Genomic DNA, 13,645 nt, shown 5'->3' on the forward strand with positions numbered 1-13,645 from the left:
GTGTATGTGCAAAAGTAGGAAATAGGCTATTAACACCGGTTATGTTCCAAATTGGGTAATTTCATCCCATCTCTCTAAATCCTCCCTGCAGTTCTGCAAGTATTTTTCACTTTCTGTTAACAGATGCAGTTTCATCCTTGAAACAGCTGTATTTCAATGGTAGATGTGATTCCTGTGGATAGTTTATGTTTCACTGTGACATAGTGAAGAAAGTTGTGTAACCTGACTTCCAGCTACTGGAGTTAGGGAGGTCAGGAGCAAATAATAATTAAGAAGAAATAGGGCCACTCAGAGCTCAAGGTCTTCACATCCACTTGTTATTGGGCTAGATTTTCTATTAAATAATTGGTTTTCTTACTGTAATCATGGTGGTTTAAAATCTCAAGAAATGCAGATTGTTTTGGTTTTTTTTCATTTCATTGTACCAACCATACAAGCTTCACTGACATTGACTCTCATGCACTACTGTGCATTCCTAAGCTTCTGCACATGGAGACTAGACTACTCGCCTGTCTAAATGTTTGCCCTATCGCGTTCCTTATTTTCGGTTTCTGATTTGCCTTCTTCATGCTGATGAATGCGGGCCGAGGGATGTACTGGCCGCCGCTTCCAGCAGCTCCCATTGGCCTGGAGCAGCGAACCGCAGCCACTGGGAGCCGTGATCAGCAGAACCTGCGGACGCGGCAGGTAAACAAGCCAGCCCGGCCCACCACGGGCTTTCCCTGCACAAGCGGCTGAATGAGTTTGGGAACCACTGTCTTTGGGGATTATATTCATGTGTGTCGGAATTTAATTGTTTTTAACACTGGCATTGTTACTGATCTACTCACTGTCCATTAAGCCAGATTTCAGAGTGGTAGCTGAGCTAGTCTGTATCCACTGTTTGAAATGGGCCACCTCAATTACCACTACAAAAGTGAATTTTCCTCATGCAATAATAGCCCACTTCCACTTTAATTTAATTGTCTCATTAGAACTGACCCCCCCCCCCCCACTTGGTAAGGCAACTCCCATCTTCTCATGTACTATGTATTTATACAGTGGTCTCCAAACTTTTTGGATCTTGCACCCCCAAGGCCAGCTCTAGGGAAGCAAAGAAAAAAAAAAAAAAAAGAGCTGCCGCTGTGCTGGCGGTGCTCCTCCTGCTGCGCACCCCCAGGGATGGTCTTGCGCACCCCACTTTGGAGACCACTGTATTTATATCTGCCTACTATATTTTCCACTCCATGCATCCAATGAAGTGGGTTCTAGCTCAAATAAATTTATGAGTCTCTAAGGTGCCACAAGGACTCCTCCTTGTTTTTGTCCATTAAGCTGCACGCTTAAGCCTCACAGGTGTAGTGGCTCCTCCCAGGAGGCTGGGGGCGATGGAGCCGAGGTAGGTGGTACACGGGGACAGTGGCTATGCCCCGGGCCACCACGTTTCCTGTCCTCCATGCCGGTATGAACACGCAACTGCGGCACTGGCGAGAGGCGGCTACGCTGCTGCTGGCTGCCAGGTGCGGGGCGCCGGCGCGGCCGGTGCGGTCCCTGCTAGGCCCCTTTGACTACGAGATGCTGCTGCTGCAGCGGAGCCCTCGGAGCGGCTTCCTGCCCAGCGTCCACGTCTTCCCAGGCGGCCTGCTGGAGGCGGCCGACTTCTCTGCTGACTGGCTGGGGCTGCTGCCCGCCTTGCCCCGCTGCGGGCTGGGCTCCGTGCGGCCGTCGCCGCCGGGCGGTAACCGAGCTCCGGTCTTCGCCACCGACCGGGCTGACCTTGGCTCGCCGCTGCCGGGGGACGTGGCCTTCCGCATCTGCGCCATCCGGGAGACCTTCGAAGAGGCGGGCATCCTGCTCCTGGTGTCGGGCCCCGGCCCCGCCGCTGATCCAGGCCCGGCCCGCTTGCTGCCTCAGCACCACCTGCCGCCGGGTCCGGAGCTCGCCGAGTGGCGGCGACGGGTGCAGCAGGAGCCGGCCTGCTTCCTACAGCTCTGCCGTTACCTGCGCTGCGTCCCCAACATTTGGGCGCTGCACGAGTGGGGCAACTGGCTGACTCCGGTGCCCAGGGCTGGCCGGGGGGACCGGCGCTACGACACTGCCTTCTATCTGTGCTGCCTTGAGGAGCGGCCTCCGCACACGTCGCAGGATGAGCAGGAGGTGACAGGCTTCCAGGTAAGGTTTCATAACCACAAACACCTTCTGTCTTTCCCTATACTTCCCTTACATCCCATGGAAACTATAGGCAGGGCCCAGGAGGAGCTATGCCTATGCAACACTCATTTCTCCTCCTTCCCTCCCTCCCAGCGTCTTCATACCTCCGACATAGTGCTGGTCAACTAGGTGATTATGTAAATATACTTCCTATAGACGTCCTTGTACATCTTGTAATCTGCACCCTTGTGCAGCACCATTTGGAGTTGATCTGCCAGATTCCAGCTGTCCATACACCTACTGACATTCTGAAACCTACTATATATTACATATTTTGTACACGGTAGGAGGTGATTGGATTTTAGATGATTAACCGGTATACACCCACATGCCATGCGACTAGGAGATGTTAGACTTCCAGAGGATAAATACATCAACCACAGAAGACCATCAAAAGGTGACCTGCTTCTAGATCACTCTGTGGTGGTGGCCCTAGTCACTTGCTGGGGATAGACAGTCAGCCGTGTCCATGTTAGGTTTCTGTCCCTTTTTTCAGGGCTATGTTTACTGTCTTCACAAAGAGGGGAACTTTTTTGCATGATTTTCTAACACAAAGAACACTCCGAAAGGGGTTCAGACTGGGGTCTTCTGCGCTCGGTAGCTACTGGGTAGGGCCAACCCCAGGGGGCTCAAAAGAACTGCCTGCCTGTCATCTCCTGCTCTTTTCACTGGATGGTTAGTTAATCCTACCCTTTTATGGAACTCCGTTCTTTATATTGTCCAGTTGAGAGTGTGGGCCAGTCATGAGATGCTAATCAGCTGCTTCAGTTTCTTCCTAGAATCTGTCTCTGGGATTTTCTCTGTGGTGGGGGGTTGGCTGCTCCCTGAAGTATTAAAGGGGCAGATCCTCCTGTTACAATCACCCATCATACACCCACATTATGCAGTATTAGTGGGATGTGACCCTTGAATGTTTATATGCTTGGGGATACTCTGGGGTGGTCTCAAGACAGAGACGGTTGTCTAATAACTGTGGTCCCTTGTACAAATTCACTACAATTTTTTGACACTACCAATGTTTCTTTGTGAGTATTTGTCTCTGATAGAAACTACATACAGTGAAACACAAACCAAAGTTTAAAACATCAGAGAACTTGTTTTGAACAAGTTAATAGTTGATTATATATATTTTTTTACTTTTTACCAATATCATATCAGAAATTTATTGTGGACGTCATTCACAAGAACATGGAGGGAAAGGTGTGTTAGTAAAGGCCCACGCACCATAGTCTTGATACATGAAACCAACATTTGGGTGATAATGGAAGAATTTCATACATATAGAAAATACAACTGACATGAAGTTAACACTCTGTATCTGGTTTTTCTAATTTCTGAAAACTGCATACTCACCTTGGCTAAGAAGCAAGTGCTTCGAGGTAAATTTTCACTTAATTATGAACGCATTTGTAGCAATTCTGTAGCTGAGTTTACTTTGAGTTTTGCATTATTCAATGGAAGTCTTTATTATGCCCTGAAAGCAGAGTTAATATCCCCTTTTAAAAATAAAATTGAAGTCCAGATTTGGCACACCTATGTGCAATCCTCAAGTGTCTTATGAATTTAAAAAAAAAATCAAAATTTTTGCAGAAGAAATGTTTTAAAATGCTACCATTTGGAAACTTTGTGTTGTGTGTGGGTGTTTTTTTGGTGTGTGTATAACTCACCAATACAGTTCCATTTCACATTTATATTAGTTCAGTCTAAATCTACGGGCAACACACTGAAAATTGTACTTCTTTTTGGAATCCAGAATGCTAATAGGGTAAACTGTTCAGATAAGATGTTGTTCACACAAGGCCTTCCTTGCCACTGCTAAGGGTTTCAGTAAGGTTTATGCAATTGATAGAATTTCACCAAAAGAGATCAAGAAGAAAATAATATTTCATGTTTGTCTTTGTTTTACAGTGGTCAACCCCTCCAGAAGCTCTTGAACTCTTTAAGTCTCAAGAAATATGCTTTGCTCCACCTCAGTTCTATGAATTATGTAGGCTGTGCAACTTTTCTTCACTTTGTGACCTGCATAGGTTTGGTTCTGATCGTGCTTTAGAAGGGTGTGAACGTTGGATGCCCGTTACTTTGGCTGCTTCGGATGGCTACATTCAGCTGTTACCAGGTAAATTAACCAAGTGAAAGAGCTTTTATTACCATAAAAGAGCATTGGAAAGGATATAAACCCTTGGGCTTTGGGGCCAACTGGCTACTAGGGATCCAGAAAAAAGTTTCCTTGAGAGTAGATTATTCCATTACCCAAACCTATTGCAGGGTTTCTTCCTCTGAAGTAGTTGATATTGGCCACTCTTAGGGTACTGGACTAGACAGTATGGTAATTTCTACGTTTAATCAGATTGTCAACCTGTGTTAACTCTCATACAGGGTATTGTGGGAATCATTAATATTTTAATTATGTCATACTTTTCATGCTGAAGGATACGACTGTTTTATTTGTTTTTCATTTTTGTCTGCAGGATGAGTTATAGCCCCATCCTACTGGCCTTATTTGGGCAATGGATCTGATCCTGCTAAGCAAGAGTCCCAAACATTGCAGTATCCCGAGTGATTATTAGCTAGTCCATCTTTTTAATATCTTCATTTCTTGCTACTACCTGCCTATTTAAACATTTTAGTTTTTACCTCCTTTTCTCTGCTGCTTTTTTTTTTATTTTTATTTTTTTATTTTTTGGCAAAAGGGCATAAATTGTATCTTTAGTTGCTATTTTCTGCTTCTTGTTTTTTTCTGGTCATCTCCTCTCTAATTTTCTTATTTATTACAATTGGTCTTTCTTCTGTCTCCTAATTTCCTTTCTATATTTTCATCATATTACACTTGCTCTCCATAAAAGGCTGGACAAGATTCTTCCACCAAGATCAGTTTTTAAACGAAACTGGGTAATCTTATCTGCTTTCTGTTCTTAGTCTGCCACAACTTCTTGTGTAAAGTGGGAAAGTCACTTAATCTCTGCTTCATTTGTCCATCTATAATCTATAATTTCTTATGTCAAGCATGCACTGAGACCATATTCATTAGTGTACATGAGGTTCTTGGATATTTCTTTATTTGTATGTAATGGAAAAAATAAATACATTTTACTATCTGAAAAAGCTGCCTTTGAACTTGAATGTTCCATTAGATTCCAGATTTATTGCACCATCTGGAACCTGCAGTGTTACATTCCTGGTGGCTATTATGGAATTTCATGGCCATCTTGAAATTTGGGAAAGATTGGAAGCAGTTTTCTTTTAAATCTGATTGTACTCTGAACTCCATTTCCACACATTTTCAAATACTGATAATAAAGTAGCTTGTATCCTAAAAATTGCTAGATCACTGAAAAATAAAAGTATTTAATTAAAACTTAATATTTTTCAGGAGATGAGCTGTATCCGAAAGATCCAGATTATACAGGAGAAAAGAAACTTTTTTTGTCTACAGATAAGAAGGTTGAAGAGCTAATGAAAGAAGACAGTAAGCTTCACCGAGTTGTAATACAAAACCTTAACAATCTTACTGTCCATGTTAATATCCAACCAAAATATAAACACATCAATCCTCTAAAGATGGACTCTAATATAGTGGGAAGTAATGCAGATTGCAATAGCAGACTATAATATGTCAACTCTGTTAAATTCCGTATGTATCAAATTTTATATATTTTCGTGCAGTTAGTCCTTTGTGACAGTTGCTAAGTGGTTAGCCCTGGAGGCTGAAGTCTTCCATTTGCCAAAGAACAGGTCAGGTACATCATGGGCATCAACAGTACAAGCTTCTTTATGTTGCCATGCCAATGTATCTCAAACAAGATCAGGAGAGGCTACTTTGGGTAAGAGAAGGGTTCAGACTTCAAATATATTTAGTACTTTGAAACTGAACAAATGTGCCAGTTTTGATGTGGACATATGTTCACTGAGAACTTGATGTAAACTACCAACTTAATTCATGTTGTTCACTAAAGAGCCATTATATGGTAATGATATTTGGCCATTGCCAATGTATGTCATAAAAGTGGACTAGTCTGTAACCCATGTCCCTTGAACAATTCAGTTCCCTTTTCTCATTGAGTACTGAAATATTCTTGTCGCGCTTAGAATTTAGCTAGCTCTTCTATTCTGCTTCCAAAAGATATCTTTTGGATCACACTAATATGTTAATGTGTCTACAAATGTAATTGGAGGAGTTTTCCATTGTATGACTGCATTTCCTACTCTCATTTTTAGGAATCTCAACATGCGTTCATTAAATTAACTTATTTGCCAACAATATTTTGTATATAATTGTTCAATAAATGTTTATTTTCAGTAGTTTTATTTGTATTACTTAAGGTGTACTGAGGCTTGAGAGATTTATTCCCTTCAAAATGTGTTTATTTCCAAATTAAGAACTAACGATCAAAGGACTGGTTTGACAGCAGTCATTCCCTTTATTTAGTACCATATTTATTTTTAAATGAAAGATTTGAACAACTTAAAAGATGAAAATACTGTTTACTGTATAGTTCTGAGAATACAGAAAGTAATGTTACCGTATATATCAGTATGAACAACTGAAGAGGAAAATGTAGAGGCTTGAAAACATTATTGTCCTACCTCAAACATCCCACATTTGCTCCTTGACTATTATACTGATGGTATCTTGCCTTGCTATCTTTGTCTCATGGTGTGGGAATACAGCTCACATAGCTCCCAAACTGTTGTTCATCTCTGCTACTTTTGTTTTACAAGTGGAGTTTTCAGAGGAAGACCCAGTGATATGAGATCTATGTAAAGGTGCTCCATGCTGTACATAAAAGGGAAAAGAGAGGATAATTAGGGGCTAGACCCCAGACAGTAGAGCTCGCCAGAGAACAACAGTTCCATTTCATGACAACTTTTGAGGGTTTAAATTTTGGTTTTGTTCTGGATTAGAACAAAAGCAAAACTTTTTGAACACTTTCACAAACAGAATTGTTGAAACATCCATTTTCAGATCAAAAAGCTCAGGTTTTCAAATTGTAAGTGACTGGGGAGTCCACTCTGGGTCTCTGAGACCTTACTGTCAAACTTAATCAAAATCAATAAATCTCTGTGAAATGTTTTGGCTTTCGCAAAACAGCATATATTGACAAAAAAAGTTGAAAATGTTCAAACCACCTCTGCTAGACAAGAGGAAGAAGAAAAAGTGGCAATTGGGAGATTTTGTGGGTTAGTGTCTCATGCTATTTCAGCTCTTAACCACTGCAGTATTAGGAGAATGAGGGGTACAACCTGCTTCTGCTCTTTTGTTTTGCATATGTGGTCACTTAAATTCCCTAGCTTGAGCTTGCTTTTTAAACTTTTGTTTAGCCACTAAAAGTGGCAAAAGTCTTTATAGCTAAATTTTCAGGCACTGAACTAATAGCTGTTTGTTTTTACTAGAGTTACATCGAACATATACCTGTAAAATGATGCAAAAATGCTGAAATGTTTAATTTTTATTATTTAGTTGTGTTACATATAGAATACAAATAAACCCAAGAAAATAGCAGATGTCCATCTATCTAGCTGGTATTGCCTGGCAGTTTGTCATATAGGCATTTCAGTAAAAGTGACTTTTAAGGATAGGGTAATGGCTTTACGGACTAGTTTGGGGACTGAGATCTGTGCACATAGGTTGGCATGAAAGAAGCAGACTGTCAGAGGGTGACACTGGCTCTTTAAGAGGAAGCAGGATCAGTGCACCTCTCAGTTGGGCTTAAAACAGGGCAGGTTGGGCACTGGAGAGGGAGAGACCTTGTGGATGAGGGTTGTGTTAGAGCACAGACTGATTCAGTCAGGAAAAAGGCAGGTGAGAGCTGCCAGAGACCAGGGGAACTATGGAAGGTCCTGGAAGGAAGCTGTGATTGATTCCTGGGAGAAGGCTGGAGAGCAGCAAGAGGTTGTTGCTTGCTGCCATCAAAGATGGAGACTTGAAGCTCAGGGCTGGAGAACAGTGGAGGAGCTTATCTGCTGATACCTCCATATTGGAGTGCTGGGAAACAGCGCTCAGGGAAACAGTGAGAGAGGCAGAAGGAGGAAGGGATACTCTCTTGCTGAGGATGATCTCCCCGTAGAGAGGCTGTAGGAAGAGAGGTGTTCTACTGTTGCTGGAAGGGGTGGGGATGCGGGGGCTGTCCTTGCAGAGGGACAGAAGAGAACTGAGAAGGAGCCTAGAAGTGGTGGAAGATACTGGAGAATGGTATGGGAGGGACTCTCAGCAGAGAGGCTGGTTGGGTGTGCCTGCTGGAAAGAGTGGGATTTTAAGGACTATATTCACTGTGTGTGGGAAGTGAACTATGTTTAATACTTTTTGTTGGGGATTATATGAGCTATTTTTGGTAATAAAGTATCTTCCACTAGGAGCATTATGAAAGCAAAAGAGCTGTCATGGAATTACGGGGGAGTCTGAAAGGGGAAAATAAGGAAGGTGTGCTAGATCTGTCACCAGTGGGGCCACGGTAGGATACGTCCATACCAGTGATGGAGTCAGAGAGGAGGGTTAGGGGCTTAATGTAATAAGATTACAGAAGTAGGTTAATTGTAAAGGGCATTAAAGATAAGCACAAGAAGCTTGTATTTGAAGTGGAAGAGGGTCAAAGCAATGAGGGACTCGTAGTTGGGGGGTTGACACAGAATGATGAACCAATAATTTAGCATTTGAGGGGAATTAGATGAGTGCTAGGAAGATAAGAGAATTTAAAAATCTTTATACTACAACTGCTCAGCTTCAGCATGAGACCTTCATCACTTCCACACTATCTGGTTCCCTTTACTTCACTAATTGCAGTTCATCTGTATACTAAAATGAGTTGTGAGAAGAAGAAATGCAGCAAAGATGACATGCAGGGGATTACCTCATTGACCACGGAAGACAGCACAGCACTACATACTACTCCTTTACTCTTTTGCACTGATACAGTCGCAAAATCTATTTTTTCAAGCTTTGTTTTGTTGATCGCGGCAGGAGCTGGAGTAAAATGGCTGGGGGCGGGAACGCAATGAGGGGCCATTTTTGTGTCAGGTTCCTTTAGCATAGCAAGATTGTGGCAGCCGTTTGGAGCGTTAGACCAAGTCCCAAGGAACAACTAACATTCAACACCTTCCTCGCACCCTTCCCCTTCTCCTGCCTCACATCGCCCCCTCTCCCGCCTTCTCCAATAGCGCCTTGGACCCTCCCCCTTCCCGCTCTGCCAGGGAGAATACAGTTGGAATCCTGCCCGTGCATAGCACACCTAAGCGGAGACAGTTTGGCGCCATTACAGTACTGGGGGGGGCGCTTCACACTCGCGTATTCGCGTGAGGTACGGAGCTCAGGGATTTTCACACGGCAGGCATAGCGCACGTAGCGTGTGCTCGTGTAGCCCTCACACTGCGCAAGCGCGGGGCGAGGAACGGGGCGGGAGGAAGAGCTTTACTAGGGTAGCTTCATGCGCAGGCGCAGTAGAGATGCGCATGGTTGGAGTTGCGTGGGTGTCGACGGGAGGATTGCGCATGGTAGTTAGCTCTTCTAGCCGTTCAGGCTGTGTAGGTGGCAAGTTTAAGAATGAGAAGAGGCTCTTCTAGAAGCTTCTGAAGAGAAGTGTGAGGGTGGCTGTTAGTAGTAGGTGCTTGGCCTACGGGCACCTTCGTGGGGTGGGGATTGTGAGTGAGGGTGAGGGCTGTTAAGGGGGTGATAGGTGGGGGAAAGGATGCGGCCTCCCTCTGAGAAAACTCAAAAGAATAGCAAAGAAATAAAACTGGGGGGAAGGAGATTATGGGGGGGGGGGGAGGAGAAATCGTTGTCTTAATTTTCTTTAAAAAAATTCTATCCCCAGTGGATTGTTAACAGTAGAGCCACCCCCCCCCCCTTTTCTTTTCCCCAGGGATCTGCGTTAACCCTGACAGAAGGGGGAGGAGAGTTGTGTGCTTTCCTTATAAATGTGAGTCTCAAGCTAGGGATGTGTGAATGGTGGGTACGGGCGTGCTGGGTGTATGTCTTTCCCAGTATTTTGGTGTGTGTGTGTGTTTAAGGGGTGGGGTTATGGGGAGGTTGCACCATCCCTTCCCCCTGCCATGTATATTTTTCAGATATTGAGGTGAATGTAGGATTTAGACAAACCGTCATGCTCCCAAACATTTTATCCCCAATATCAAGAAGGGGTGTGAGTCCCCTCATCAGTCCCACACATTTTGACCATAACATTGATTAAGGGGTTAGGCAGTCCCACATATTCCTTCTGTGTTTTATTTCTGATATGGAGCTGTGTATATGTGTGTGGGTTTTTTTATTGCTCATGCACATTTATTGCTAAATTGAGAGATGATAGGAAGTCACTTCCTCCCTAACATATGGTCCCCCAAACTAGAGTGTGTATAATGGGAGCATTAGCCTGAAAGAGGGTTGTCGCATTTCTTGTGATAATATATCCATAGAGATTGCATCACTTTGTAATGGTTGAAATATGCCCTTTTTGTCTAGATTTCTGGTTCAGGCTCTTTATTAAATTCAGCTTTTTTTTTTCTTTACCAGCTTTTCTTCTTTGGGCTTCATTTTCACTCTGAAATGTCAACTTTCAGCCCTCCATCCTCCTCTGCTTCCCAGTGGCTGGGCTCCCTTTAAAATATCTATAGGATTTTATCAGCTTGATATTTATTTCAAGAGTTGAAAGTTCTTTATGATATCACACCAGTCCTTACATATTCCCCTGTCACACTTTTTGTTTTTATAATCACATTTTCTTACTTTTAATTTTTTTCTCTCCCTGGTTGCTGTATGAAAGGAACACCCAAACAAAAGAGAAAAATGACAGATTACATATAAAAAATAACAATTTACTAGACAAAAAGGCTGTCAGATGAACAAAAAATGGAAAAAATAGTGTTTTACTGTAATATTTTAATTTATAGTGTTCTTAGGTGTTACTTAAGTAGTTTTCAGACACTTTTGTGATTTTTAAGTTGATGGTATATCTTTAAACATTGTGTGTCTCTGTAAATGGAGTTACTGCACTTTCTAAATTTTCACTGCACCTTCAAAGATAAAACTCCTCTCTGTCTGCCCATTGTTTGATTTTTATCAGAGATGTGGAGGAGAGGATCTTTCTTGTTTGTTTGTATCAATTTTTCATTCTTTTATCTATGAATCTTCAGTAAGGGAGTTTTTTTTTCCTTTGTAAGACTGGAGTGAGAACTGTAGATCGGTGTTCACAGTAGCAGTTGTGTTAATCTGTATCCGCAAAAAGAAAAGGAGTAGTTGTGGTACGTTAGAGACGAACAAATTTATTTGAGCATAAGCTTTCCTGAGCTACAGCTACAGCTGTAGCTCAGGAAAGCTTATGCTCAAATAAATTTGTTCGTCTCTAACGTACCACAACTACTCCTTTTCTTTTTGTAGATCAGTGTGTCAGTCACTGGATCATGTAACTGAGATCTGACCACTTCACCATTTTGCCCCAAACTTCTGTTTTATAGGAAAGGTTATTAACTGAACTCTTTTGTTATTTCAGAGATCAAGTCATTGAGAGACAAAGTGAGTAACAAATATATCTTCATAGACACAAATACTAACTCTACTACAATACTTAAATTCTTTGTAAGATTTTTGGAAAATTCAGCGCTAGTAATTTGCTAACTGGACTAGTGCAGTACACCTTTTTCGTTTGGCTTCTGAAAATCTAGCGTGAGCAACTGTTAACTGAAAAAATACAGGTTTTGGGCTGAGGTGGGGGGGGAAAGTATATTGATGGAAAAATGTGTTTATTTCAGTCCTGTGCATAATTTAAACTCCTAATAGGACTTTGAAGTATAAATTAAAACAGAATGCAAACAGTTACAGCTTAATTATCTTGTTGTTGTTCACCACATATAATCTATTTTTTCACCCATTGATCTTGAAATGATTTACAAAGAGGAGGAAACATAACTTTTTACAGATAGGTAACTTGGGGAAAAAAGGGTGATGGTGTGATTTTTTTTTTTTTCTTTTCCCACCTAGAGGTACTGAGCATCTACAGCTCCCATTAAGTGAGTGGGAACAGTGTGCGCTCTGCTTTGCGCTTCCGAAAATCAGAACATAAATGACTTGTACAAATTTGCAAAGAGACTTTCAAGGCCAAAAGGGATCATTACGACAATCTAGTCTGACTTCCTGCATAATGCAGGCAATAGGAATGCAGTGAGGATTTCATTCCTGGATCCTGCTAAGATTAAATGGGAATGTGCCATTTACTTCAGCGAGGACAGGATTTCACCCCAGGTGGCTTCTTGCCTAGCCCCATCTTTAGTTAACTAATCTGCAACTGGCTTGTGTTTAGGCAGAGTTTTCCTCTTGAGTTTTGATATAGACATGGGATCAAAATAAGTTATGTATTCCAGATATTCCAACTGCACTAAACAGATACTTTATATAGATGTGGTTGTGTGTTGGGTAGTTAATCTTAATTAGGCTTCAAATTAAGTCTCATTAAGAAAAAATGGTTTATTTTGTGAAGGCTGTATTTGCAAATCTAATAGCTAGATAGATATCTTTAAAAATACAGCCGACTGAGTGGGCTTATTTTAAATCTGTAGGCTCTTTAGATATGGATAGTATCACTACAATTTTAGCTTCAACATTTATAAGATTTCTATAAAATTGATAGCTAAACACTTGATTATCCTTTACATCTAATTTCAGCATTACAGAAGAAGACTTCAGTAGATGAAAATGATTGAAGTCTTGATATTGAAGGTATATTGATTTTGTTTTAAAAGAAGTCTCAGTATTGTAAAGAACTTGTGCATATATTGGAATACAAGAAACTTTAGGGACAGGAAAAAAATATCCAGAATAAAATTGTTCATTTTTTTTTTTTTTTTTTTGGCCTTATGGGTATACAGACAAGTTGAAATCTAGTAAATTTTTAAAAAGTTAAAAGTAATTTCAGATATTTATCTGCTCCTGAATTTTCTCTACCAGTTTTTATTTGCAAGGATACTTTCATATTCATAACTTTTTCTCCCATTTTACTGCATGAAGCCCCATAGAAGCAACATGTGATACTGACCATACACATATATACAAAGTAAACAAAATGTAAAAATAGAGAAATATATTTTAGCTATAGTAGTTTTGGGTGTTATTACAATGAGTGAAAAACAAAGTGTGTTTTTTTTTTTGTGAGTGTGCATGCAAATCTGCATTGTCCTTCCGCTGCTTTTATGAAAAAGAGAGGTTTAAGTTTCAGCAGATCCTTGGGGAAGTGGTGGGTAGAAAGCAGGGAGCTACGGCTCTGTAGTATTGTGTTCTCTTTGCCCTGTCCACATGGAAGGCCTACTGGGAAGACAGCATCATTCCTTGGAAATAAGTGAGGAAACAACAGTTAAGATAATGCTGACCAAGTAGGTATTATCACTCGCTGTCCTCTGTTATGGTGGGACCCTTTTCTACAAAACAGGGTATAACAACAAGTTTGGGACTGATGGGAGCATGCTTCTGCAGGAGCAT

At 41.6% G+C, this 13,645-nt stretch overlaps 2 protein-coding genes across 8 annotated transcripts in view; both read left to right on the top strand.

Moving 5' to 3' along the window:
• Nucleotides 1-1,289: 1,289 nt before the first annotated feature.
• NUDT19 (nudix hydrolase 19) lies at nt 1,290-6,489 on the top strand. Of its 2 annotated transcripts, none has more exons than XM_027821107.3 (3): nt 1,290-2,151; nt 4,099-4,306; nt 5,561-6,489. In XM_027821107.3, exons 1-3 carry the CDS (start codon nt 1,405-1,407, stop codon nt 5,797-5,799), a joined length of 1,194 nt encoding a protein of 397 aa, XP_027676908.2. In that variant the 5' UTR covers nt 1,290-1,404; the 3' UTR covers nt 5,800-6,489. The 2 variants fall into 2 exon arrangements, with proteins under 2 accessions (XP_027676908.2, XP_037733858.1); XM_037877930.2 differs by having other exon boundaries at nt 1,344-2,151; nt 4,659-6,489.
• A 3,131-nt stretch (nt 6,490-9,620) lies between these two features.
• Nucleotides 9,621-13,645, top strand: part of TDRD12 (tudor domain containing 12) — a 121,018-nt gene continuing 116,993 nt past the window's right edge. For 3 of the 6 annotated variants that reach the window (XM_043526343.1, XM_043526347.1, XM_043526346.1), the window contains exons 1-4: nt 9,672-9,762; nt 10,044-10,100; nt 11,667-11,689; nt 12,836-12,889. In XM_043526343.1, coding sequence (XP_043382278.1) covers nt 12,860-12,889 — 30 coding nt within the window. In that variant the 5' untranslated portion in view covers nt 9,672-9,762; nt 10,044-10,100; nt 11,667-11,689; nt 12,836-12,859. Of the gene's footprint in view, nt 9,786-10,043; nt 10,101-11,666; nt 11,690-12,835; nt 12,890-13,645 lie in introns of all 6 variants that reach the window. The other 3 variants (XM_043526345.1, XM_043526344.1, XM_037877966.2) reach the window with 3 other exon arrangements.

This window comes from Chelonia mydas, chromosome 12 (assembly GCF_015237465.2).
Source record: "Chelonia mydas isolate rCheMyd1 chromosome 12, rCheMyd1.pri.v2, whole genome shotgun sequence".
NCBI lineage: Eukaryota > Metazoa > Chordata > Testudines > Cheloniidae > Chelonia > Chelonia mydas.